The sequence below is a fragment of the Tyto alba genome, unplaced genomic scaffold (genome assembly GCF_018691265.1).
Source record: "Tyto alba isolate M040663 unplaced genomic scaffold, T.alba_DEE_v4.0 Super-Scaffold_33, whole genome shotgun sequence".
Classification (NCBI taxonomy): domain Eukaryota; kingdom Metazoa; phylum Chordata; class Aves; order Strigiformes; family Tytonidae; genus Tyto; species Tyto alba.
This window is the reverse complement of record NW_024881308.1, coordinates 17,610,407-17,635,814: the sequence shown is the minus strand read 5'-3', so window position 1 is coordinate 17,635,814 and position 25,408 is coordinate 17,610,407. Positions and strand designations below refer to the sequence as shown.

Here is a 25,408-nt window from a genome sequence, read left to right as displayed (position 1 = left end):
CCCCTCCCTGTCCCCGTCCCCATCTCCGTCCCTGTACCTGTCCCTGTCCCTGGGTGGGCAGCAGGGACAGTGCCTGGCTTGTCTCAGCCCTGGGCAGCATTGGTCCCGACAGGCCAGTGGGCTCAATGTGGGGCCAGCCGGGATGTGCCGTGGCCAGGGTGGGGGGCCCGCTCTGCCCCTCGGCTCCCCCAGCGCCTCTCCTGCCGCACAGCCCGGTCTGGGCAGGAGCATGGTGCTGGTGGCACAGCACCGTCTCCGTCCCCGTCCCCGCTGGGTGCCCGCCCTGGGAGGTGCCACATTCCTGGGTGCTCCCTGGGCCGGGCGGCCCCGGTCGCTATTTCCGCCGCGGTGGAGGTCTGGCTGCGCCCATTACTCACCCTGCACGTCCCCGGCCGCGTGAGCTGGTCAGGGTGACCAGGCAGGGCTGGGGTCACCCGCACGGGTCCCCCGAGGGTCATGGTTTTCTGTTGTGTGCAACCCCAATACCTATCTGGAAGCAGCCCCTCCCCAGCCCCCTGCAGTGCCCTGAGCCCCAGCAGCCCTGGGACCAGCGTCCACAGCAGCATCCCCTGGCTTGGCCACGGTGTTATGGCCGGGACAGGGGCTGCTCTGGAAGACGGTGGCGGTTGTTACAGCCATCGCCCGGGCGGCTGAGATACCGTGGGGAGATAGCGGGAAAAATGTAGCCCCGGTGGATTTTGACACGGTGGCCCTGCCCGCCTGGGGGTGTGGGGCTGGGAGTTTCGGTGCCACCGGGAATGTCCTGGACAGCTCGAGGCTGTGGGAGACGTGCTGAGGGTCCCCTTCCCACCGCCCGCCCTGACCCCTCGCCCCCCCGATCGCTGCCGGCACATCCCTCCGGCTTTGCTCCCACCCCACTCGGGCTCTTCCACGCCGCCGGCTCCTGTGCTGGGGATGCTGCTGGGGGTCTCTGTGCTGGGGCTTCAGAGGAGAGGCAGGAAAAAGCTGCGGTGGGGCGCGGGTGGGTCGTGGCACCTCCTTCCAAACCCCACCCCGGGCCCGACTTTCCTGGCCTCTCCCCACGGAGCTTTCCTCACCCTTTGCTTCCCCCTTGGGATAGTAATTACAGCAGTAATTAGGAAGACAATTATTCCTGCTGAATGGGAACAGCTTAATCTGTTTCTCCCTCCTTTTGGCAGGTTTCACCCCACGCCCGCCCACGGGTGCTGGCGGGGTGCTGGGGACCTGCCTGCCGCCCAGCCCAGCGCCCAGAGCCCTGCGCTGCCGTGGGTCCGGACCCCGGGCGGGAAGCCAGGCGGGCTGGGATCCGTGTCCCGTCCTGGGGGAGGCCCCTCACGCCGGACCCCGACCTGCTGCTGGAAGCATGGGGGGCAGGGTGTGGGGGGCAGGCGAAGGGGGTGGCCCCAAACTGGGAGAGGGTGATGAGGTGGGTCGATGGTGCCTGCAGGGTGGGTACGGCCGGGAGCATCACCGTCCTGCGGGACCTCCCTTCCACGGCAGCGGTGACCGGCAGGCGAGGTGGTACCCACGCGCTCGGCCCCGTGTGTGGGACCATCCCACCCGGGACGCTCTCCGTCAACCGGGGGGTGAGCGGGGGAGAAGGGGCACATCCCTTGCACAGCTCTGGCACAGCCCTTCCCCGAGGACCCGCGCGGCAGGGAGAGCGGTGCCGCGGTGCGCGGTGCCCCGGCCGCCGGCTGTGCCAGAGCTGGCGGCTTTCCACGGGCTGGCACAGCCCTGCCGTGCTCGCTGGCAGCGGGGAGGCTGCCACCCACCCCCCCCTGCCCGTCCCCACCACCGGCTCGTTCCCGAGGGGCTGCGGGCGGGCGCCGGCGGTGCCCCCAGCCCGGCCTGGGCACGTTGCTGCTGCCCGGCCGGGCTCCCCGAGGGCTGTGCCGGTGCAGCCGTCCCGTCCTACCGGTCCCCCCGGCTCGAGGGCTGTGGCCGGGGTGCTGCTGGGGAGGCTGGGCCCTGCCTGGGTGCGGCTTGTTACCCACATGGCAGGAATTAGCCAGGCTGGGGCACCAGCCCCGCTCCCTCCGCCCCACCGCCGCACCTTAAATCCCAGCCCGCCGCACCCAGGGCCCAGACCCGGCTGCCCAGGGCACCATGGAGCTGCCGCCCGGCCGCCTCCTCCTCCTCCTCCTCCTCCTCGCCGCCCTGCTCCCCCTCGCCGCACGGTCCAGCCCGGCCCTGCACACGGGTGAGTGCGCCCAGGGCAGGTCCTGGGGTCAGGGATGCTCCGGCTGCCGCCCGGTACTCCCCGCCGCTCCGCGTGGAGCCGGGCGTCCGCAGGGGCACGGGGCTGTGGGAGATCGGGACCCGGCCCTGGGGGGGCTGCTCGGCCCCTCGCTCCACAGCCCTCCCCAGCGTCCCGGCCGCTGTGTCCCGCAGTGAAGCCCGGGTACTGCTACCACAACCCGGAGGTGGAGGACCCGCTGGACGAGGACTGCGGCGCCTGCCGCAGCGACTCCTCCTGCTCCCGCTGCACCGGCGATGCCGGCTGCCCCGGTGCCACCAAGTGCTGCCCCAGCAAGTGCGGCTACACGTGCCAGGAGCCGGTGCTGGGTGAGGGCTCGGTGCCACGGCAGTGGGGCTCTGGAGCGGCGGCGTGGCGAGCGCAGGGGCGGGTGACAGGAGGGGTGCGCTAAGCAAACCGGGAAGGGGGGTCCTTGGGGTGCCCCTCAGCTCCTGCTGGGTGCTGCAGACCCCGGCGGGGCACGGCACTGTGCGGTGGGGGAGCACCCGGCCTGCTGGTGCGTGGGGCTGTGGGGCGGGTGGGCGCAGAGCTGGCTGCTGGGGGAAGGGATCGGCGGGCAGAGGGGACCGGAGCTGCTCAGGCTTCTCCGAGGGCCCCGGCAGCGCCGAGCCCGGCGGCGTCCCCGTCCTGTCCCCGGCTCAGCCCGTCCCCCTCGGACCACGCAGACTTCTGCTACCTGCCCTCCGTCTGCGGGAGCTGCAAGGCGCTCTTCCGCCGCTTCTTCTTCAACGCCTCCAGCCAGCAGTGCGAGGAGTTCATCTACGGCGGCTGCGGCGGCAACAGGAACAACTTCGAGACCGAGGGCGAGTGCTTCCAGGCCTGCTCCCACGTCGGTAACTAGCCGTGTGCCGCGGCGTGCCACAGCCGGCGGTGCCCCTGCCCCCGGCCATGCCCGCCCCGGCCCCGCTCCTGACCCCCCGTCTCTCAGTTCCAGGTGCCCGGTAGTGCCGGCCCGGGGGGAGCGGCTGCCGGCGGCCCCGTCCCTGCCCCGCAGGGACCCGATCCCGCGGGGCTGGCGGCGATGGGTGCTGCTGCCCGGGGTGGCCGCGCCGGGGGCTGTGGCTCCCCCGGGGATGCTCGCCGGCCCGAGGGCACAGAGGCGAGCCCGCCGTGGCACAGCCGCCCCTCCTGCGCTGGGGTGCCCGGCTGGAGGAGCCCGGCCCCCCCCGGGCTGTGACACTTCAATACAAGGACGGGTCCTTGGATGAGCGCGTCTGGGTCTGGTCCTTCCTGCCCGGGCGGGCAGGAGCGGGCAGTGCCCGTGCCCCGGGGTGCCCTCAGCAGCACGGCACAGCGGCCCCAGGGCTGGCCTGGCCACCCCCCTGCAGCTCCCGCTGCCTCTGGATGGGCTCCCAGCCCCGGTTCTGCCCTCGAGCCACCGACGTGACCTGGCTGGGAGCTAAAGCGACCTAAGGGAGGAGGAACGGCCCCCACTGCGATGGATGCCCGGGGTGCTGCTTGTCCCGCAGCCTGCCCCAGACCCGGGGCTGTGCCTGCACCGCTTCCCGGCCCCACAGCACCGACCCCGGCGGTGGCCGAGCCCCCTGGCCCCAGCCCTGCGTGACCGTCTCTTCCCCAGCGAGCCCCAGGCGATGCCGGGGCTGATCCAGGAGCACGAGGGGATGTCCCAGGGCCTGGTGGGGCCAGCCCGGCGCTGCCAGATGTGGGGCCACACGTGGGCTTTATTGCTGGGGGTGGTGGGGAGGGGACAGGCCAGCGGGGGCCTGTGACTGCCCCGCATCCCTGAACGAAGGCATCTCCCTGCCGTGGAGGAGCTGCTCTTCCGTCACGCGGTGTCTGAAAAGGAGGACGTGCTTTTAGGGAGCCCCGAGGCTGCGGGGCTGAGGGACTGGCTGCCACGGTTGCAGCTGAGCATGGCCAGCTCTGGCGAGAGCTTCACCCCGCTCCGTGCCCCTTGGGGTCCCCTCGCCCCGAAAGCGCGTCTCTGCCGGGAGCGGAGCGATGGGGCGGCAGCAGGAGCCGGCCCTGCGGTGCTGCCGAGCCGGGAGCACGCTGAGGTCTGTGTCCTTCACACAGGCCTGGCTGGCACCCCGTGTGCCCCAGTGCCAGCCCCGGTGCCGGCCCCACCTCACTGGCCCTGGGCCCCCTTACCTGCAGGCACCCACGTGCAGACGTGGCCGCAGCCGTTGCTGCAGCACTTGTGGCCCCAGGGACACTCCCCGTCGAGGCTGCACATCTCCAGGCACGGCCCGCGGTCCCTGGGGACGGGGCACGCTCCCACTCTGCCTGCAAGGCAGAGCACCCCACCGTGGGGCACGCGGCTGGGGGGCACCCCACGGCTCCCGGGCAGTGCCTGGGCCCTGGCTGGCCGAACCACCTCTCACCTCTGGGGATGTCCATGCAGACGCGGCCGCAGCCGGTGCTGGTGCACCACTGTCGCTGGGGACACGGCCTCGCACCCCTCCGCGCACTGCCTGCTGGCCCTGTCCCGACTCTCTGAAAGGGCACGGTGACCTGCTGTCACCCAGCTGCCCTCGGGGGGGCTGGCAGCTGGCCCCCCCCCCCCGGGACAGGCTGCTCCTGCTCCCTCTGGGCACGGCCACACACACCCAGGAGCAGCCGGTGTTGCAGCACTTCTCTTGCCGGCAGACGCTGTCATCCAGGCACCGGGGATCCCAGCACGGCTGTGCCCCGGGGCACTCCCCGGGGTGCTCTGCGGGAGGAGGGGACCCAGGCGAGGGCAGGGGGTCCCAGCCCCACTTGTGTGCCGCTGCCCCGTGACGGTGGCCGGGCTGCCCCACTCACCTCGGGCAGGGCGGGCACAGCGCATGGTGCAGCCGGAGAGGCAGCACTTCTGCTGCCGACAGTCCCTGTCGTGGGCGCAGGAGTCCTCCCCCCAGCACGGCTCCAGTGCCTGCCGTGGCCTCACCGCCGGGCACTCGCCGGGTTTGTCTGAGGGGCGGGAGGGGGCAGCAGGGGCAGGGGGCACCCCCCCCGCACTGCAGGCACCCGCCTTCCCGGAGCCTCAGGGCACCCGACGGCAGCATCCCAGGGGGGCCGAGCGCCTGCCCTGCGGCAGCACCGCCCCACATCCCACCCCACGGGAGGTTTGCCAGTGTGCCCGGCGGCGTGCGGAACCGCCGTCCCGGTGACTGTCTCCTCAGCTTGTTTGGGGGCCGAGCACACGTGGCCACATCTGCTGACGCAGCACTTCTCAGCCCCGGGCACTGCCAGTCCCCAGCGCAGGCGGTGCCGCACGGGGCCGCGGCCATCGGCGCCTCCTCGGCCAAGGGGCAGATGCCTGGTTTCTCTGGGGAGCAGGAGGCAGTGGGGCTGGGGGCACGGGGGATGCCCGGAGCTGGGGGGTGACCCTGCCCACCACTCCCCTGCCCGGCGTGGGGCTGAGCAGCTCGCACCTTGGGACGGGGACAGGCAGGCGTAGTCGCAGCCGCGCAGGCAGCACTTCTCCCGGCCAGGGCACTCGGCGTCGTGCCGGCACCAGGCTCTGCGGTGGTAACGGGAACAGCCCGGCGTGAGCTGGGCAGAAGCCGGCCTTCCCTGCAGGGCACGGTGCGGGGTGGCTGCGGTGGCTGCACGGGGCTGGCACCAGGCCCCTGTGCCACGGGGCACGGGGCTGTGGAGAGGAGCTGCCCTCGCTCCCGTGGCTCGCCAGGTTCAGCCACCCACCGTGTCCCACCTCGGTGCTCGGTGCTGCACCACCCCACACACCGGCCGCCACAGCACGTCTCCCTGCCGCCGCGGTCTCCATCGCTCCAGCACCTCGTCCCCTCCTGCCAGGCTGGTGTGGATGAGGGGGGTCCCCTGGGATCAGATGGCTTGTGGCTGCCCGTAGGGCTGGGGATGCCAGCGGGGACCGGGACGCTTCCGTCCCCTCCATCAGTCCCAGGCTCCCACCCAGCCCCTCTCTGTGCCCTCCCCATCCCAGTGCCCACCTGGGAGCTGCGTGGTGGGTCCCCCCCAGCCCCTCTCTGCCTGTAATGCCCCTGCAGCACTGCGGCCCCGAGCACTGTGTCCCCCTGTGCACGTCTCCGGGTGATGCCAGTGCTCACCTGAAGCCACGGCCGTGCCAGCAGTGCTCACCTCCGTGGCAGCACGTCAGCAGGGACGGCGCTGGCCCCTGGCACAGCCGGGCTCACTGTGCAGTGGGGCCAGGCAGGCGAGCCCGTAGGCAAGGGGACAGCACTTGGCACTGCCAGGGCAGTTGGTGTCCTGGGCGCAGGGGTGCGGGCACGGCGGGTCGGTGTCCGGCGGGGGACTGGCGGGGCAGGCTCCGGGTTTCACTGGGGACAGTAGCGAGAGGTCAGGGACAGGCAGCAGCTCTCCGGCCAGCCCCGGCAGAGCCCACCCCAGCGATCATGGGGTGAGGGAGCCCCCGCTGTGCCAGAGCTCTGTGCCTCGGGGTGGCTGCAGCCGCACGGCATCACCCCTGGTCCCTGAGCCGCGGCCCTGCCCGCGCTGCCCGTCCTGTCCCTTCTCACCGGCCGGTGCTGCGAGCAGGCACTGGCGGCCACAGCTGCTGTTGCAGCATTTCTGCACGTTGGGGCAGTCGCTGTCACCTTGACACTGCTCCCGGCACGGTCCCGCCGGCCCCGGCTGCGCCACGGGGCACCCCCCGGGTTTGGGTTGATCTGGTGGGGCAGAGCGGACGCGAGGCTTCAGCGTCCCCAGGCAGGGGGGACCCATGGCACTGGGGAGGTGGGAGCACAGAGGGGCGAGCTGGGGCTGCCCAGCTGCCACGGTCCCGGCCCCGCAGAGGCCTTACCCGGCACTGGCTCCAGGCAGGCAGAGCCACAGCCCAGCGGGCAGCACTTCTGCGCTCCCAGGCAGTCCTCGTCCTCAAGGCAGGGGAAGGAGCAGGGGTAAAAGAGCCCCTGGGGGGCTGCTGCCGGGCAGGCACCAGGTTTCTCTGTGATGCCGTGGGGCGAGGGGCCAAGAGGTGAGGCTGCACCGGCGGCATCCCCTGGAAACCCGCCCCTGCCAGACCCCGCCACGTGTCCCGTGTCCCGGACCCCTCCACACGCCCCACGCTGTGGGCAGGAGGCTGCCAGCAGCACACGGAGAGCGGCTCCGTGGCACAAGGATGGGGACAGGGACAGGGGAGAAGGGTGCCAGCTGCCCCGGCACAGAGGTGGTGCCGGTGGCCGTGCCGCGGTGCTGTACCTTCTGCCGGGGGGGTGCAGCGGAGCTGGCAGTGCCGGGGGCAGCGCTTGTGCCAGCCGGGGCATCTGGAGTCATTGGTGCAGAGGGGGCGCAGCAGGCGCAGGCACCTCCCTGGCTTCTGGGGCTCCCCTGCGGTGGGACGGCGGCGTCGGGGCAGCGCCGGGTGGCACAGACCCTCGGAGCGGGGAGCAGGTCCCCTCTGCATGGGGCAGGGGTCCGGCACGGGGAACACAGCTGGGGGGGGGCACGGTCCTGGCAGGAGCTCAGCCTGTCGGGGCCCCGGCTCACCCCGACCCTCCCTCGCTGGCACGGCTGAACCTGGGGTGTGGGCAGCCCCGCTGCCGTGGCACGAAAGGACTGGTGGAAGTGGGGCTGGAGCCTCCTCTGGAGACGGCTCAGGGCTGTACCCCCACACCGAGACTGGCACGGCACGGCACGGCACAGAACTGTGTGTGCCCTCGCAAGGCAGCGAGTGCCACCAGAACTGCCGCTGGCCCTGCCGGGGAGAAGCCAGCACCAATCCAGCACCGGCTGGAGGTCAGGATCCATCCCTGAGCATCCTGCTGCCCCGTGCTTCCTCACTGCAAGCGGCATGCTCCTCCCCGCTGCCTCCTCCTCCTCCTCCTCCTCCTGGCACCTTGTGCTGAGCTTGGCGGCGCTGGGGGAATCGGGACAGCCCTGCCTTTGGCACAGGCGTGGGCGAGCTCCGGCTGGTGCCCGTGCCCGGCTCCTGCTCGCCAGCCGGGCGATGCGGAGGGAGCAGCAGCTTCTGCAAACCGCCCTCGCCGGCGGCTGGCCGAGCCGCGCTGTTTGGGCTGCAAACAGAGGCGCTGCCGGGAGGTTTCACTCCAAACAGCAGCTGTTTGGTTAAAACAATGAAGGGACCGGGCTGAGCACAACCGCCCCCGGCATTGTCCCCGCGGCGGGGGGGCCCAGCGCTGGGGGTCTGTGCCTGGTTGGCGTCACCTGTAGCCCTGGCCCCTCCGCTGGGGTTTGGGTCTGTCCCTGAGGCCGGGGGTGCAGGGGTGAGGAGGGGATGGGAGGTGTGAGGGACAGAGCCCAGGTGCCGTGGGGCTGCAGATGTGTGGGGGTCCCTGCCCAGCCCCCACCAGCACCCTCCTCACTCCCGCCTTCGCTGCACAGCCCCCGCTCTGCCCAGGGACCCCTCCTCAGTGCTGGGCCAGGCGCAGACATCCCAAACCTGGGTCTGCCGGTGTCAGTGCTGGGGTGCCCAGGGGGGGTGGGAGGGCCCCATCCGCACGCAGCACCCCTGGGTGCTGACAGCACCCGTGCACGCAGGGTGCACGGGGTGCATGGAGGGGGTGCAGACGTGCAGCTCAGAGTGGGAGCGGGGTCCTCGGGGCAGCCCACAGTCCCCACCAGCACGTGCCGGGCAGGGGCAGAGGGGACATGGCAGGGGCGCGGGGGGGACGGGGTGCAGGTGCTGGCCCCGCGGTGCCTGTGCCTGGCAGCTGCCCGGTTTGCCAGCCAGTACTCACCGCCTCTCTCCTCTGGTGCGGTGCCCGGCTCTGCCCTGAGGACGAGGAGCCCCAGGAGGAGGAAAACCCCCGGCCTCGTGGTGCTGCCAGGAATGTCGTGCGTGTCCGGAGCTGAGCCAGGACCGGGTTTAGAGCCTCCGGCGGGGGTGCCCAGGGTGACAGGGCAGCCGAAGCTGTGCCGCTGGCCGTGGCAGGCTGGCCGTGCCGCAGGCACGAGGGGCAGGAGGAGCAGGAGGAGGGGCAGTTCCCAGAACCCGCCAGTGACCCGCCAGCCATCCCGCTTATCTCCGGCCGAGCCGTGCTCACGGGTCAGGGCGACCCGTGGGGTCCGGCGGCCGCTGTCCCCCCGCAGCGCACAGCCCCGTCCCTGCCACAGCCAGCTGTGACCCCCTGCCAGCTGTTCCCTCCAGCCCCACTTGCCCCTCGCCTCCCCAGGGTGGGGGCTGTGCACAGAGCCCACGGCTCGTCCCCAGCACGGCCGGGGGAGCAGCCGCAAGGGTCTGCCCCCACGGTGCTGCCCTGCAGCCATGGCTGGGCTCTGCCGGGCGGATCTGGCACCACGAGGTGGGAGAGGTGTCCTGCACCAGTCTGGCATCCCAGCACGATGATGGGGCTGGGCTGGGACCTGGGAATGAGCGGGTCCTGCCGTGGTGCCTGGGATGTGGGTGCTGCTCCCTGCCCCCTTCCCTGTCTGGGTGCTTCATCTACCTCAACCCGTGACTGCTTTTCCAACCAGGTTTTCACACTTTGGGATGCAAATGAGCCCTTCCTTGGTGCAAGGAATCCGAGGGAACTGGTTTCTGCGCTCCAGCCCGTGACTGCGGCCCCCAGACCCGGCAGGACAGTCACCACGGAGTGATGGTGGCTGGAGGGCACCCGCATGGAAAGGGGAACCTCTCCCTGCCCCAGGGCAGCGCCTGCCTGCACCTCCCTGCCTGTGCGCTGCCTGCGCCTCGGGGGAGCCCGCCGCAGGGGACGGTGACCCGGAGCAGACGGCAGCCGTGGGCCGGTTTATTCCGTTCCAGTGCTGTGAAGCAGCCGGGGGTGATGGTGGTGCAGGGGTGCTGGGGCTGCCGGGCGCCTTGGTGCAGCCCCCGACAGCACGGCCGGGAGGGGTGGGGGGTGCCAGGGACCCCGGCTGGGACCCTTCGGGGCGATGTCGGTCCCATCTTTCTGGCGGTGCCGAGGGTCCGGCACAGGGATGCACCCACAGGGGTGGGGAGCAGCCCCGAAATGGCAGCTCCTGGTGCAGCCTGTCCCTGGCAGAGTTAGGCTGTGCCTGGAAGAGACGGAGGAGGTGTCAGTGCAGGATGGGTGCTCCCACCCCGAGGGATGGGGAGCCCTGGGGAGCTCCAGGCTGGACCCGCTGCGAGGGCGAGACCCGCACGGTGCCCTGGGCTGCTGGGACCCAGGAGCCGCCAGTCTGGGGGGGCCTTACCCTGCAGTGGGGGCACGCACGCCCGGCCGCACCTCCGCAGGCAGCACTTCTGGCCGGGGGGGCAATCCTTGTCCTGCAGGCACAGGAGGAGGCACTTGGCTGTGCGGTCACTGTCGGCTGTGAGGGGACAGAGCCCTGGCCGCACTGGTACATGCAGAGAGACAGAGGGGTGAGGGGGTCCCCCTCTGTGGGCAGGGCACCCCTTTGGGGTGGGGGAGCTGCCCTGCCTGCAGTGGGGGAGCCCCTCACTCGGATCCTGCCCCATGGGGACAGCAGCTGGGTCCCCGAGCTCCCATCGCTGCCCAGGAGGGTCACAGCGAGGGGCAGCCCCTGGGGAGGGGTTGTACAGCCCAAGGGGTGCTGGCCCTGGCTGGGGTGGGGGGCTCAGCCTGGGACAGGGCAGGGAGGGGACGTGGGGGGGTCTCGGCCCCGTGTGGTGCTGGTGGCTTTACCCTCAGTGGGCGGTTTGCAGACGTGGCCGCAGCCGGTGGTGCAGCACTTGGTGGCCGCGGGGCAGTCGCCGTCGGTGTCACACAGCTCCAGGCAGGGTCCCAGGGAGCCCCTCAGCACCACGGGGCACGCACCGGCCTTGGCCGTGGCACGGCGGCTCCCTGGTGACGACGGGGACCGTGGCTGTGCTGGTTTCCTGCTTCCCCCAGCCCCGCTCCCGGCACGGCCTGGCTCCCCATCCTGCCCCACACCCTCCCTCCCAGAGCCCCATGCTGCCCTCAGCCTCCAGCCTCACACCCGCACCAGCCCGACCCAGTGAGACCAGTCACAGCTCAACAGGCGATGCCAGCTGGCAGCTGGAGCAGCGAGGGACAACCCTGGCTGCCGTCCCCACCAGCAGCCAGCCCGAGTGAGGGGCAGGATGGGGGGGTCGGGAGTGGGGGGAGCAGGATGGGGGCAATCACCCCCATCCGCCACAGAGGAGCTGGGCATGGGGATCCCCTCCCGCAGCACCCCGGGGACCTGCCCCTGCCCGGGGAGCTCATGAAGGCCGGGGCTGTGCCCGGGGTGGGTGCGCGGCACCGAGAGGCTGTGGGTGCCCAGCACCCGGGGGAGGGCTGGCGGGGCTGTACCCGTGTGCGGCGGGGCGCAGGCCAGCCCGCAGCCAGAGAAGCAGCACTTGTGGTCGCCGGGACAGTCCCGGTCGTCGGCGCAGCGGTTGGGGCAGGCAGCAGCGCCCCTCTGGGCACGCTTCCGCGGGCAGAGGCCGGGTTTGGCTGGAGGGGAAGGGAGGCTCAGGGCTTGGGGTGCCGCCGGCACGGCCCCAGAGTGCCCACGGCCGCCCCGCAGAGCGATGTGGGGAGGATGCGGAGCCGTGGGGCTGCCCACGGGGACACCCCGGCCGCCTTACCTGGCTCGGCGCGCACGCAGCGGGCGCAGCAGCCGCGGGTGCAGCACTTCTCACCGGGGCTGCACCCGGCGTCGTTGTAGCAGCTCGGCCGGCAGCTCGGCCCGCTGGCACTGCCGGTGTGGGGGCAGTAGCCCGGGCTCTCTGCAGAGGGAGATGATCCTTGTGGCCACGTGCCCAGGGAGAGGGGCTCGCACCAGGGGCACTCGGCACGGGCACCAGCCCCCACCCACCGCCCCGTCCCCCCGCCGGCACCTCTCGGGGGGCAGCCGGTGGTACCTGTGGCGGGGAGGAGGCAGCTCCTGGCCTGTCTGCTCTGGCAGCACTTCTCTGCGCCGGGGCAGCTGCGGTCGGAGAGGCAGTACAGCCTGGGGGGCCGTGGGGCTCCGCTCCCCATCACCGGGCACTCACCCGCTTTGGAGGGGGCAGGCAGGGCGGCGGGGGGCCAGCGACCCCACGGGGCCCGGCGCGGTGCCGGGGTGACCGCGGTGGCAGCACCCCAGTCCCCAGAGTGGTGCTGCTGGGTTGGGGTGGGCAGCAGCTCCACAAACAGCACCAGGAGCACCAGGAGGAGGGTGCGCTCGGCCGGCATCGCGCTGCTGGTGGGGAGCCGTGCCGCCGGGCCCGCCGGCGCGGATTTAAACCCTGCCGGGGTGGGGGCTGGCTGAGCCGAGCTGCTCCTTCCCACGGCAGCACCATGTCAGGACCGTGGGAGTGCTGGGCATGAACAATCCGGCTCGGGGGAGACTCCCGGGGCAGCGCTGGGCTCGCGGCCCGTGGCTGACACAGCCTCCGCAGCGCGCCCTTTCCAGGTCACCGGTGACCCGCGAGCAGCCGGGCCGGGGGGACGGGCACGCTGCCGCAGCCCCGGTGCCTGCGGTCCCCGAGGGCGAGCGGGGATGGGACCCAAGTCCTGTCCCTGGTCCTCAGTGTCCACGCAGCCCTGCCTGGGGAGCACCGCCGGTTGCCCCCCGGCACACACGGCGCGGGGAGAGCTGCTGCAGAGAGCCGCGGTGCTGAGCCGGGGTGCACCAGCCTGCACCCGCACTGCAGGGAGGGGGGGAACCGGCTCCGGGCTGTGCCGGGCAGGGTGGGGGGCTCACTCTGCACCAGGGGAACGCTGTCCTCTGCCAAAAGTGGGGGATCTGGAGGGGCCCGGCCCCTCGAAGGCAGGTGGGACTGGTCGCTCCAGTGCCGGGGGCTGGGAGTGGGGCGGGTGCGGGAGGGTTGCGGGGAACAGGAGGTGCTGGGGAGAGCAGGGCAGGAGCAGGAGCGGGACCCAGCTCTGAGCAGGCACGGGATGGGGGACAGCCATGGGGCGGGGGCCCATGGCTCCGTCAGGCTTCTGCCACGGGCAACGTGACACTGTGGGGCTGGGGGCGTGTGGGGCAGGAGGGGGTTTGGGTGCTGGTCCCATAACAGCACACACTGGCAGCATCCCCGTACCCCGGCCATGGCAGAGCAGAGAGCGGCTCTGCTCTGCGGGGGCATGGAGGCAGCCCCGCTCCCAGCACGTCGGGGCAAAGGCCAGGGAGATGCTGTGCCAGGGCAGCCCGGGCCGTGGGGCAGCCTTGGATGTGGGGCCGTGGGGCCATGGGGCCATGGAGCCGTGGGGCTGTGGGGCCGTGGGGCAGCCCCCAGTGGGGGCGAGGCTGGGAACCCTTGGGGACACGGTGCAGCCAGTCGACGCTGGCGCTTGTCGCGTGGAGCCCTTCCAGGCAGCCCCGGCCCCAGCACCAGCGCCCGGCAGCAGCTGTGGCGGGCAGGATGCGGCCAGGAGCGAGCAGAGCGGCAGCGTGGCGGGACAGAGAGGCGACCACGAGCGCGGCAGGGAGAGGCTGCTTTATTGGTGAGAGTGCAGGGGGCTGCGATGCGCCCCGAGCAGGGGACCCCGGGGAGGAAGCTGAGGCTGAAGGCTCCGAGCCGGGAGCATGGCCGGGCTGCGTTTGGATGGTGCGGGGCCGGGGTCTGGGCGTGCGGGACTCGCGTCGGGCAGCAGCTTCCCTGCGGCCGGGCTGGCAGGAGGCGGCTGCGCCTGCAAAGGGAGCAGAGGGCTGTGAGCGGGGCGGGCGCGCGGGTGCCGTGCCGTGGGTGCTGCGGGACCCCGGGGCTCGGCGGGCGCCCGACTGACCTCAGTGGAGGGGCGTCACGCAGGAGACCTTGCCGCAGCCGTTCCTGCAGCACTTCTGGCTCCCGGAGCAGTTGGAGTCCGTCTTGCACTGGTTCGTGCAGACGCCCAGCATGGGGATCCCCGGGCTGACGGGAGGGCACGTGCCGGGCTTCTCTGCAAGGGCGAAGGGACGTGGCCTGAGACCTGACGGCCCCGGCGCGAGGGGCAGGGCTGACCCTGCTGTCCCGGAGCCACGGGCACAGCCCTGGCCCCTGGCTGCCACGGAGGACGGACACCCATGCCGGCCGGTGGCCCCCCACCCCACGGCTCTGCCCGTTGGCGCTCCTGCCAGCCTGACACGATGGGGACACGCCGGGGAGGCCACGCGGCGTGCTGGCCCCCCGTGACCCCTGTGCCCAGCCTGCCGCTCAGGGGTGCGTGGCCGGCACAGGACGTGCAGCCGCGGCACGCAGCCCCGACGGCGGCCCCGGCCCCGCTTTCCCCCACAGCTGCCGAGGGCTCACCAGGGGACACGTGCTCCCAGGACAACCCGCGCCCCAACTGCGTGGGACCCCTGCCTGCTGTCCCACCGCCTGCCGCTGCCGGCCACCGGCGCTGGGCCCCTGGCTCAGCACCACGCCGTCCTCTGCTGTGGCATGGCCGGGCCGGCTCTGTCCTCGCCGCCAGCAATGGAGCTACGGGAGCCCCCAGTTCACACCCACACGTTTGCAGCTGGAGATCCCCAATCCTGCACCCGGCTACTGGGGCTGCCCTCGGGCAGGACCGGCGCGGGGAGCGTACTCAGCCGGGTGGCTGTGGGGCCCTGTCCGGCGCAGCACCGGGGACGACGCCGGTGGGAGACTCTTCCCCGGCGTGGGGTCGGGAGGCAGGACAGTGCCCACGTCCGGGGCTGGTGGCCCCTGCCCTCCTCACCGGCCCCAGCGCTGTTCGGAGGCGCCCGCTCAGCCCCCGTGCCGCTGGGTGGGGGTGACACCCCGACCCCGCCGGGCTCCCCCCAGTGACCGCGCTGCAGCCGGTGCTGCCGGCTGGGACGGGCTGTCGGCTCGCGGCAGCGGCACCGGCGCCGGGCAGCGGTGCCGGGACCGGGAGGGAGCGTTACCGTCGGGCTTCTGGCAGGCCTTGCCGCAGGCCGCCGGGCAGCACTTGAGGGTGCTCTCGCAGTCGCCATCGGACTGGCACCCCACCGTGCAGTTCACCGCGTCCACCGCCGGGTCCGGGCACACGCCGGCTTTGGCTGCAAGGCAAAGGCGGAGGGGGTGGGTGGGCGCCGGGGCTGCCGGCCCGAGGCGGGAGATGCTGCCGCCAGCCCCAGGGCTGCGTCCAGGGATGCTGCTGCGCCCGACCGCGCCGGGCACCGGCTGGCTCTCGGCCTCGGCCCCCACCCCACGGGCCCTGGGGCTGGGAGTGATGCTGGCCGCTGGCCCGGGGCGCGCCGAGCCGTGCCGAGCCGTGCGCTCATACTCACTGGTGACATTCTGGGCGGATGCTGGAGGCAGCTCTGCCCAGAGAGCCAGGAGCCCTGCCAGGACAAGCACGCTGCGGGCCTTGGGCATGGTGCGGGAGCCGGCGATGCGCCTGTGGGGCCGCCCGGCCGCCCTTTAAGCTCCTCTCCAGGTGGGGCCGGCGGGCGGGAGGGCTCGGCCTTCCGGGTGGCTCCCAAGGGCCGGGCAGGGCCAGGCTCCCCCTTCGCGCTTGCACAACCCGAGTATCAGGTATCTGCCGCTGCTGGCTGCCGACCAGGAAGGGGGAGCCTCGAGGAGACGGGGCGGCCATGCCGAAAACTCGCCCGGCAGGAACAGCGGCCAACCGCCACCGGCCGCGGCCCCTGCGTGCCGCACGCCGGACCCCGGCCGGCCCCAGCGCCGAGCCAGCCGCGGGGATGCGGCGGGTGCCGCCGGCGGGAGCACGGCGTGCCGGGCACAGGGCACGGTCTGTCCCTGCCACCGCCCCGGCTGCGAGTGCAGCTGATGGCCAGGGGCTGGGACGAGCCGGCGGCACGGCCGGGAGCTGCCGCTCGCCCGGCTGCTGCTCCAGCCACTTGTTCTCCTCTGGCTTTTGCTCCTCGACTGAAGGACCCTCCAGGCTGCCCGGTGCCAGCCCCGGGGTTCCCCCCGCGCCTCCCCGGCAGCTCCTTCTGCCCGGCCGCAGCCCCGTCCCGTGGCCCCCGCCATCCTCGCAACCTCCAACAGCCCCAGGGACGTGGCCCGGGCCGGCCGGCAGCACCGGTTGGGCGAGTGGCTGGCGAGGAGCGAGCCGCCGGCACGCTCTGGCCGCGCGCCCAGTGCTCTGGGGCACGGCGGTGCCGGGGGCCATATGACCCCCGGCCCCCTCGGGTCTCTCTCACGGCACACGTGCCACCCTGCCTGGGCACGGTGCTCCGCGGCACCCGGCAGCGCCGAGCCAGGATAGGCGCAGCTAGCCAAGCAGCCCAGATCCCGCGGTGTGGCCACCCTGCTCTCATCAGCGTTTGCCACCCTACCAGTTCCCATCTCCTCCACAGCCGTTGTCAGTGGTGGCTTTAATTCCCCCGGGGCTGCCGATGCTGGGGGAGCAGCCCCACGCTGTGCCGGGGGGGGCCTGCGGCTTCCGGCCCCTTTGCTCACAGCTCCCGGTTTCGGCTGGATGCCTCGGGTCGTTTGGCTGCTGTTGTGAGGTGGGTCCCTCCTCACCGTGCTAGTGCTGCCCAGCCGGGGGGCATGGCTCAGACCCCTCTAATGGGAGGCAATCCCAGAACATCCCAGCTCCCCGGGCACAGAGGCTGAGCCTCTCCTGCACGGGGAGGAAGGTGAGACCTGCCCTGTCTCCGGTGACGCGCCCTCCTGCTCCAGGCTGGAGCATCTCACAGACCCGCGAGGGCCAGGGGCGCGTGGGGCCGGGGACACGGTCCCTGCCCCAAGTCACGAGCCGGTGACCGCTCTGCCAGGGTCCGTCTCCAGGTAATTTAACCCCACAGTCAACAATGCGGCACGGAACAGCGTGGCAGTAAATCAGTAACTGTTTGCCTTTGCCTGCGGTCCCCTCCCTGCTGCGGGTGTTTATGCAGGAACAGGAGCCGGCACGGACGGCCCAGCCGCCCTCCCTGCTTGGCCGCCGTCGGCAGCGGGAGCCGAGGTGTGGGGACGGGGGACGGGCCCGGGGCAGCGGGGAGAGCGGCGGAGCAGTCCCTGTCCCTGCGCCCTCCGGGCTGGGGTGCTCGGCGGCTGGGTGCCGGGGACCTGCCGGGGGGGCTGCCGGGACCCGGCTGCGCTCGGGCTGGCCGGGATGCTCCCACTTTGCCCCTGCAGCTGGATCCCACTGGGGACAGCGCTTGAGGGAACTGGGCTGGGCTGGTGTTTCCAGCCCAGGGCCGATGCCGGGACTCCCTGAATAAAGGTGTCCGTGTTGCAGCGCGGTGGCCCCCGGGGCGGGAGGGCAGTGGTAACGTGGCTGCTGCAAGCGTGAGCATGAACAAGGGCCCTGCGCCGTCCCTGGCTGTGCGGCACAGGGCCAGAGCCCACCGGCACCCAGCAGCAGCTTTCCTGGAGCAGCGGCACTGCTGCCGGTTGGACGCTGCCCACCCCGCGGCACCGTCCCCGCTGACAGCCCAGGGGCTGCCCCGGTGTCCCACCGTCACTGAGCTCCGCTCCCGTGCCGGCGCTGCCAGCGGCGCTTGCCTTTCGGGGTTATTGCCCCCCTCTGACCCCATAACTGCTCTGCCCCAGTGCGTCGATGTCCTTGGTGCCGGCGGCGAGTGTGGGTGCCAGCAGCCCGGCTGCACCGGGGCAGCTGGACGGGAGCAGACGGGATCCCAGAAACAGGCTGGTGGCAGGAGACAAGGGGGAAACCCGGGAGGATGGCGAGAGCTGCGGGTAGCAGCGTGGGCGGCGGTGGGTTTGCCCAAGGTTGCACCTTGGTGCTGGCGTGCCCGGCTGGCTGCCGAGAGGCCGATCCAGCCGGAGCTGCCCCCGGCCAGCCGGAGCAGCCGGAGAGGGACTGAACGTGCGGCGGGGCCAGCAGCTCCAGCCCAGGCAGTCAACATCGCTTCACAGGAGACAGAAATGCTCTGGCTCCCATCCCCAGCACATGGCATTCGGGATGCTGCTGTCCCCACCCTGGCTCTGCCAGGAGCTTCCCTGACAGGGGCCGAGGACGGCCGTGGGGAGCACGGGGGTCTGCCAGCACGGCCATGGGCAGCCGTCCCCGTGCCAAGGCACGTTCCAGGGGAGGATCCTGGCTGAGGGGTCAGGATCAGCAGCCCTGACCCCAAAAGCTCTTCCCTGCAGCATCCCCGGGTGGCAGTGCCCGCTGCCGCCCAGCCCGGTCACGCTGGCTGCGCCCAAGCCCTGCGGGTGACCGTGGCTCCTTCGTGGCAGCAGGGAAGGTGCTGGAGTCACGTCTCCCTGCCTGCCTGCCGGGGGAGGGCGGTCAATGATTAAAAGGTGAGTGCTGCTGGCCAGGCAAGGTGCCCCCCGGGACGGCTAGCCAGCTGCCCGCTGCCGTCATGGAGCGGGGAAAGCAGGAGAGGGACAGAGAGGGATGCCCCTTCCCCTGGGAGGTGTCAGGCCCTGGCAGCCGGCAGCTCGGGGTCCCCGTGCGGGAGATGATCTGACCCCTCTGGGGCCCGGCCGTGCAGCCGGCTGGCAGCTGAAGGCCGGTGACCCCGCGGGCAGGAGGGTTCCCACCGTGTCCCCCCGCCCGCCCGCGCTGCCCGCCGGGCACAGACCTCAGCGGCCCCTCTCCGTGCTGCAGAGCTGGAGCCGTGCGGTTTGGTGGTGGGGTGTGGGGTGCCCCAGAGCCAGGGAAGCGCCTGGCGCTGTGCTAGTGTGCTTGGTCTTACCTGCTCATCCCACGCGGGACCCCCGGCCCAAGCCAGCCCCACAGCACCCCGAGAGCCGGTGGGACGCGGCCGCCCTGTGCCCCCCAAGCACTCACCCATGCCCCCAGGAGCCGCAGTGGCCAGCTGCAGCTGGGCACACAGGGCCAGGATGCCCACGAGCAAAATGCCAGCAGTCTTCATGGTGCTCCCCACGGGTGCCGGATGGCCAGCGCGGGTGGACGCGGGGGTTTATATCCGCACGGGGCTGGCGAGGCGCCGCCTCACACATAACTTTCGGGTTCCGAAACTCGCTGCGTTTCACAGTTGTGCCCGAGGCAGCGACAGCCCCACGACGTGTTATTGCCTGAGAAATCATTTACCATGGCCCCGTCCCAGCCCCAGCAGCCAGGCTACAGCCAGGGTGGGGGATGCCAGCGCCCAGCGACACCCCCCCAGGGGAAAGGGAGATGCAGCCACCGGTCAGGGCCACCCCTGTGGCCACGGGGAGCCCGGAGGAAGGGGCTGGAGCTCTGTGGCTTGGGCAAGTGGATAGAGGGGACAGGGAGAAGGCCGGTACATCCAGAGGGGCCCAGCGGGTGTGGGCAGCACTTTCTTCCCACGTCTGCAGGAGCTGGGGGTGCCGGGGGAGGCCCGCAGGCTTGGGGCAGAGGGCAGACAATCCGCTCTCCGAGCTGTGGGACTCGACACTGCAGATGGCAAACGCTGCCCAGGTGTGACAAGGGATTAGACGAGTTTATGGGACAGGAACCCGGCGGGGACTGAGCAGGAGGATGCTCCCCTGGGGTGGTGGCTGCCCTTGTCCTTGGCCGTGCCCACCTCGGAGAGCCAGTGCCTGCTCTCCTGCTCGCCCCGGTGCTGGCCCGGCGCCCACATCCTGCTGCGTCGGCCGGCGGAGCCGGGGGTGACACCCGGCCGTGCACCTGCGGGGCGAGCGTGGCCTCGGGGGGAGAGCAGCCTGTGCGACGTGCCAGGCTGGGCGCACCCGCCGCCCCGCGCACCCAGCACCATTCCTCTGCGGGGACAGGCAGGCGGCTGCCGACACGTCCCGGCAGACGGGTGCTCCGGCGGGGTCAGCACCGGGGCTGCGGCTGCCTTCCACCTCCCCGCGCACCGGGACGGGTGGGAGGCAGCCCTGGATGGCTCAAGGAGGGGGGGGGGGCAAGCCCAAGGTTAACGGTGTGGGGAGGTCACAGGGAGCCTGGCACAGCCAAGCGTGCCGAGGGCGAGGTGTGCTCCATGCCCGGGGACCCCACGGTGCTGCCGCTGCCGTGCCCTGAGACCTTCGCTCCCGGCACCCCGTCCCACGCAGTGCAGGGGGCACAGCCGGGCTGAGCACATCCCTGCTGGGGGGGTCTGCAGTGTGACACCTCTTGCCAAATTGCTGCCATGCCAGTGCAGCACGGTGTGCCCCATCAAACAGCGAAAGGCACCGGCGGGTGCTGCCAGCACGGAGGGTGGAGGGGTGCAGGGGGGGCTGGCAGGGCTGCAGCAAGGCACGGGGGGATGGCCCCTGGATGCAGTGGGGTGACCTGGGTTTTTGAGGGGCTGGTGGAAGGGGCTGGTCCTCTGCCGGAGCTGGACACGGGGAGAAAGGCCTCAGCCGGGGGACGCCGGGGACAGTCCCCGCCTGGGGGCTTGTCACAAGGCCAGCCCGGCTGGAACAGGCATCTTTGTGCTGTGGCCCACGTGGCCTCTGCGGTCTCATATGGGGTTTTACAGCTCAACGATCATATTTCCCCGCTTGGAAATTCCTGTTTGCGTCATCCCTGCCCCAGGTGGCCAAATGCACTTGTTGCTACAGAAACTCCGGGGCTTGAAGCGAAGGGAGCCATTCGCGAGGGAACGGGGGGCTGCGACAGCCGCCCCAGCCCTGGCTTCTGCGCACGGGGTCCCTCTGAGTGACACCTTTGCCCTGACGTGGCACGTGCCGTGGTGGTGATGCGTGGAGTCACCGCCTGTCCCAAGCAGCACCCAGTCCTCGGGCTCCTCACTCCGTGGGCCTTCGGCCTCGTGCCCTTCCTCCCCCGGCTGCTGCGCGCATTACGGTGCACGTTATGGCGTGTAGCCGCGTGTCCTTAACGACGGCGTGTCCGAGTCCTGCCGGCACACGGTAGTGTGAAGCCTGGCGTGTCCTGCTGCCACTGTGCCCCAGCCGTGGGGGACGGTGCCCCTGGTCTGTGCAGCCCCCTCCCTCCCCTGCAGCCCCCTCCCTGCCTGCAGCCCCCTCCCTCCCCTGCAGCCCCCCCTCTGCCTGCAGCCCCCCCTCTGCCTGCAGCCCCCCTCTGCCTGCAGCCCCCTCCCTCCCCTGCAGCCCCCTCCCTCCCCTGCAGCCCCCTCCCTGCCCTGCAGCCCCCTCCCTCCCCTGCAGCCCCCTCCCTGCCTGCAGCCCCCTCCCTCCCCTGCAGCCCCCTCCCTGCCTGCAGCCCCCTCCCTGCCTGCAGCCCCCTCCCTCCCCTGCAGCCCCCTCCCTGCCTGCAGCCCCCTCCCTGCCTGCAGCCCCCCCTCTGCCTGCAGCCCCCTCCCTCCCCTGCAGCCCCCTCCCTGCCTGCAGCCCCCTCCCTGTCTGCTGCCCCCGCCTGCGGTGTCTCGCAGCTCCGGGGGCTCCGGGGGCTGCGAGGGCCGATCCCGGCGGGCCCGATCCCGGCGCAGCATCCCGGGCGGCGGCCGGCAGAGGAGGCTGTTGCTCCGTCAGAGCGGGCCGGGCCGGGGCTCGGGGCTCGGGGCCGGGCTCCGCGGGGCTCCGGGAGCGCCGGCCCGGCCCGGCCCGGGGGCGGGGAGGGGCGCGGGGCGCTGCGCCAGCCCGGGCCGGGGCCGGGGCTCCCGGGCGGTATTTAAGCGGCCGCGGGCGGCGCGGGGGCAGCGCCATGAAGCCGGGGCTGCTGCTGCTACTGGTGCTGCTGGCCCCCCCGGGCCCCCCCGGCCACTGCCGGGCGGCTTCGGGGAACCGCCTGCCAGGTGAGCCCCGGCCCGGGGTGCGCTCTGAGCTCGGCCCCGCTCCCCGCCACCGCCCCGCTGTCCCCTGGCCCCCGCGGTGGGGCTGCGCTGGGGCGGGGGGCGCGGGCCGGGACATCCCACGGGGTACCTCCCGCCCCGGCCCTGCTGCAGAGCCTGGGCCGGACCCCCCCGGGAGCCGCGCGGGACGTGCCCCCCACCCCCCCGCCTCACCGCGGGGTCCCGGAGCGGCGGCTCCTCCGGGGCAGGTCCCGCCGAGGGGGGCCTTGCGCAGGCTGGGGGGCCCTGCCTGCGCACCGTAACCCCCTGCCCGTCCCCCCCAGGGAAGCTCGGCCAGTGCCCCCCGCCCGCCAGGACCCCCCTGATGCCTTGCGACGTCTCCTGCTCCTCGGACGCGGACTGCCCGGGCAGCGAGCGCTGCTGCCCCACCGGCTGCGGGCGGGAGTGCCGGCTCCCCACCGGAGGTAAGGGGGTCCCTTCCCCCCCGGCAGCCCGCAACGAGCCCGTGCTCGGCCCCCCAAGGAGGGGGGGACACGCTGCAGCCACCCCGGGGAGCGGGTCCTGCAGCCCTGCCAGCCCCCGCGCCCTGTCCCGGCATCTGGATGGGATGTGCCGGGTCCGGGCTCCTCTGAGCACTTGTGGGGTGCTTCACCCCCAAGGGCCAGCGTGGGTGGCCCCTGCACCCAATCCCCCTGCCCGCAGCCCCTGCGATGTAGGGGGACAGGGGTGGTCTGGGGGGGGTGGTAGGCTGGGTGGTGGGAGCGGGCAGGGGCTGGTGGGGCTCTGACCTTGCTGGGCACCCCCAGTCAAGAGGGGCTTCTGCCCGCGTCTGGACCCTGGCCTGGTGACCATCTGCCTGGTGGAGTGCAGCAGTGACGGGAGCTGCCACGGCACCAAGAGGTGCTGCAGCATGGGCTGCCACGTCCACTGCGTGCAGCCGGTACCAGGTAAGGGTGGCCAGGGCTGCTCGGCAGGAGGGGGGCCACGAACAGGACAGACCCCACCCGCGAGCCTGTCTCCTTCCCCACCCGCAGCCAAACCGGGCGTCTGCCCCAAGAGAAGGGTGCTGCACACCTTCGCGCCCTGCAACAGCTCCTGCAGCGACGACACCGACTGTCCCCACCACGAGAAGTGCTGCTTCACGGGCTGCGGCCTCGGCTGTCTGCCCCCGGCCAGAGGCACCACGGCCCCGCTCCTGCCCGCTGGCGGGGGACAGCGCCTGCGTCCTGCTGCCCACAGCAGCCCCGCGTCCTCGGGTGACATCTGTCACCTCCCTCCCGTGCGTGGCCCGTGCAGGGGACGCTTCCGTCACTACGCCTACAGCCCGGCCACGGGGACCTGCCAGCCGTTCACCTACAGCGGCTGCGGGGGGAACCCCAACAACTTCAGGACGGTGGAGGAGTGCCAGCGGGTCTGCTGGCAGGCGGGTGAGAGGAGGGGCTGCACTGGGCTGGACTGGGCCAGGCTGGGCTGCCGCTGCCCTGGCAGAGGGGGGGGGCCGGGCAGGGGGTGGGGGTGCCGTACCTCCCCACGGAGCGAGGGCAGCCTCCCCGCGGCACGGAGAGCAGCAGCACTCCACCTCACCCCGGCACACCGCCTGCCTGTGCCCCGGCACGGGGGCCGCAGGGCGATTCTGCTGGGTGATTTTAACCAGCTCGCAGCTCCGTCCTGGGAGCTGGCGTCGTCTGTCTTCAGAACCAGGAAATAGTGTTAGTAATCATAAATTTGCAGCCTGATTATATCAAGGTAGGAAACCTGACCGCCGAGGCGCTCAGCCTGCATGGGCGGAGGGAGCAGCCTGCTCATGCAAGTCGCCTTCCTAAGTCTCTGCTGAAGGTGTTTGGCACAGGGTGTGTGCTTGGGAGAGCAGGCGGCTGGCGGGGCCACAGTGGCCCCCATGGGGGGTGTGTGTGGGGGGTCTGTCACCGCGTGGTCACTCTCCTGGTTGTGACACTCATTTCCGAGTGGAGCTGCGGGCGGTTGGGGCTGTTGGTGGTTGAGCAACTGCCACGGCTGCTCAGCTTCCCTGGCACGGCCGTTGTGCCTCCACGCAACACCGGAACCATGAGGGCTGAGCCTGGAGGTGCCACATCCCTGGGGGCCAGGCCCGGGGGGGCAGCCCGTGCCAGGGACTGGGGGGGTGAATGCACCAGGGGTGAGTGCAGCAGCTGATCCAGGGCCAGCCACTCCCCAGCACCAGCGCCCTGCTGCCTCCCCCCACCCTGCCTGCACCCACTCCTCACCATCCTCTTTTGTCCCCCAGGGAGAGCCAAGGAGTGACCCCGAGGAGGAGGTGGCAGCAGTGGGGCCCGGGGGCTGGGGTCTGTGGTGGTGCTGGCCACCGCGCTCTGCCCCACACAATAAAGTCACCAGCACGCCTGGCTTGCAGCAGCGCGGCCTCCCCTCTCTCCTGACCCACGGTTCCATGTGCTCCCCAGCACCTTCCTGCTTCCCTTCCCGGCCACAACCACCTGCGCTGGAGCTGCGAGCCCAGACCCTGCCCGAGCCCGGGGACCCCATACCCAGCTCGTGGTGGCAGGCGGCCACCGGCAGCCCCTCGCTCCCAGCTCTCGGCCCGGACCCCCAGCAAACCCCTGCGTTGCCCACAGCCACTTGCTGCCAGTTCAGTCCCTGGGGAGAGCACGGCCAGGGGACATGGGTCCTGCTGCTGTGCCGGGGGTGGGACAGGGCGCAGGTGCCCGTCCCCGTGCCAGCCTCCACTCCTGCCACCAGCTGGGCTCTGGGCTGGGGCCAAGGGCTCGTGTCCTTCCTGCTCGGTGCCATCCCGAGCCCGGTGCCCATCCCGGGAGCTGCCACGTTCCCGCTGCCGCCCGGAGCTCGCCCTGGTCTCGGTGCGGGCAGCGGGCATAGGGTGCAGCCAGGCCTGGGGCAGGAGCAGCTCCCACGGGGGTGGCACTGTCCCTGCCGGGCACCGCCACTGCGAGCCAGGGACCTCCAGGTCTTCCCCAGAAAAACCTCCTGTCAGTGCTCATCCTGTCTTATTAATTTGCTAATTAATGACGGCCCAGAGAGGGGAGGGGGCTGCGGATGAGTGCGTTGCCTGCAGATGCTGGGGCCGTTCCCGGGAAGGCTGAGCAGGGGGATGGAGTACCCTGGCGTGCTCCGGGACAGCAGCACCTCTGCGGCGGTGACACCCCGGGCTCCGCCTGCCACCGCAGGGACCCCGGAGCTGGGGTCAGGGGCGGGTGGAGCCGCGGGGCTGCCCCGGGTCCAGGCTCGGCACTGCCTCCCTCCTCTGCCTCGGGTGCAGCAGCCGCTGGCACCGGCTCACCGACAGCCCTTGCTCGGGGCAGCATCGCCAGGGAGCTGGTGCCGAACTGGGGGGTGATGCCCACCCTCTCTGGCAGCGCCCCGGTGCCCCCGGCCCCACGGGGACAGGTCTGGGGAGCTGGGGGCTGCGGTCAGGAGTGCCTCAGAGGTGGCGTTCGCCCAGAGTGAGTGGGTTTTCGTGTCAAACCTGCAGCAGCCAGATGGTGCTGTGCATGCTCCCTCCCCACGCGCCGCTGGCCGTGGCTGCTGGTGAGCTCTGCAGGCAGAGACAGTGAGGAACTTGAAACAGAAAAGAGGAAAACCTGCTGAAAGTGCCAATTTGTTATTCAGCTCCCTCCTCACCTGCTCTGCTTGGCCCTGGGATGAAAGTCCCTGTGTGGGGCAGCCGGGGGGGGGGGTACCCCAGCCCCAGCACCCCGTCCCTGGCGCTGGTGGGGGCTGTGACCGCTGCGCAGGGAGCTTGGGCAGCGCCACAGCACTCAGCCCCGGGGCTGTCCCCCAGCTCAGGGCGAGGAGGGTGCCCGGCCCAGGCAGGGTGCT

At 72.1% G+C, this 25,408-nt stretch overlaps 2 protein-coding genes across 4 annotated transcripts; one reads left to right on the top strand and one right to left on the bottom strand.

Moving 5' to 3' along the window:
* Positions 1 to 2,025: 2,025 nt before the first annotated feature.
* LOC116962546 (WAP four-disulfide core domain protein 8-like) lies at positions 2,026 to 23,968 on the top strand. Of its 3 annotated transcripts, XM_042801180.1 has the most exons (7): positions 2,043 to 2,185; positions 2,377 to 2,550; positions 2,908 to 3,075; positions 21,901 to 22,041; positions 22,384 to 22,524; positions 22,612 to 23,004; positions 23,841 to 23,968. In XM_042801180.1, exons 1-7 carry the CDS (start codon positions 2,092 to 2,094, stop codon positions 23,855 to 23,857), a joined length of 1,128 nt encoding a protein of 375 aa, XP_042657114.1. In that variant the 5' UTR covers positions 2,043 to 2,091; the 3' UTR covers positions 23,858 to 23,968. The 3 variants fall into 3 exon arrangements, with proteins under 3 accessions (XP_042657116.1, XP_042657114.1, XP_042657115.1); XM_042801182.1 differs by lacking the exon at positions 2,377 to 2,550 and having other exon boundaries at positions 2,026 to 2,185; XM_042801181.1 differs by lacking the exon at positions 22,384 to 22,524 and having other exon boundaries at positions 2,044 to 2,185.
* LOC116965219 (WAP four-disulfide core domain protein 2-like) lies at positions 13,506 to 15,454 on the bottom strand. Its single transcript, XM_042801183.1, has 4 exons — positions 15,275 to 15,454; positions 14,909 to 15,043; positions 13,810 to 13,962; positions 13,506 to 13,713 (listed from the first exon to the last, which is right to left on the bottom strand). The coding sequence occupies exons 1-3, from the start codon at positions 15,360 to 15,362 to the stop codon at positions 13,811 to 13,813; spliced, it is 375 nt and encodes a 124-aa protein (XP_042657117.1). The 5' UTR covers positions 15,363 to 15,454; the 3' UTR covers positions 13,506 to 13,713; position 13,810.
* Positions 23,969 to 25,408: the final 1,440 nt, after the last annotated feature.

Bases quoted from the DNA above. Each gene is read 5' to 3' on its own strand.
- LOC116965219 (XM_042801183.1), bottom strand. From the start codon at position 15,362: ATGCCCAAGGCCCGCAGCGTGCTTGTCCTGGCAGGGCTCCTGGCTCTC. The intron at 15,044-15,274 runs GTGAGTATGAGC...TTTGCCTTGCAG, and splicing joins ATCCGCCCAGAATGTCACCA to CCAAAGCCGGCGTGTGCCCG. The intron at 13,963-14,908 runs GTAACGCTCCCT...TCGCCCTTGCAG, and splicing joins GGCCTGCCAGAAGCCCGACG to AGAAGCCCGGCACGTGCCCT.
- LOC116962546 (XM_042801180.1), top strand. From the start codon at position 2,092: ATGGAGCTGCCGCCCGGCCGCCTCCTCCTCCTCCTCCTCCTCCTCGCC. The intron at 2,551-2,907 runs GTGAGGGCTCGG...CGGACCACGCAG, and splicing joins GTGCCAGGAGCCGGTGCTGG to ACTTCTGCTACCTGCCCTCC. The intron at 22,525-22,611 runs GTAAGGGTGGCC...CCCCACCCGCAG, and splicing joins CTGCGTGCAGCCGGTACCAG to CCAAACCGGGCGTCTGCCCC.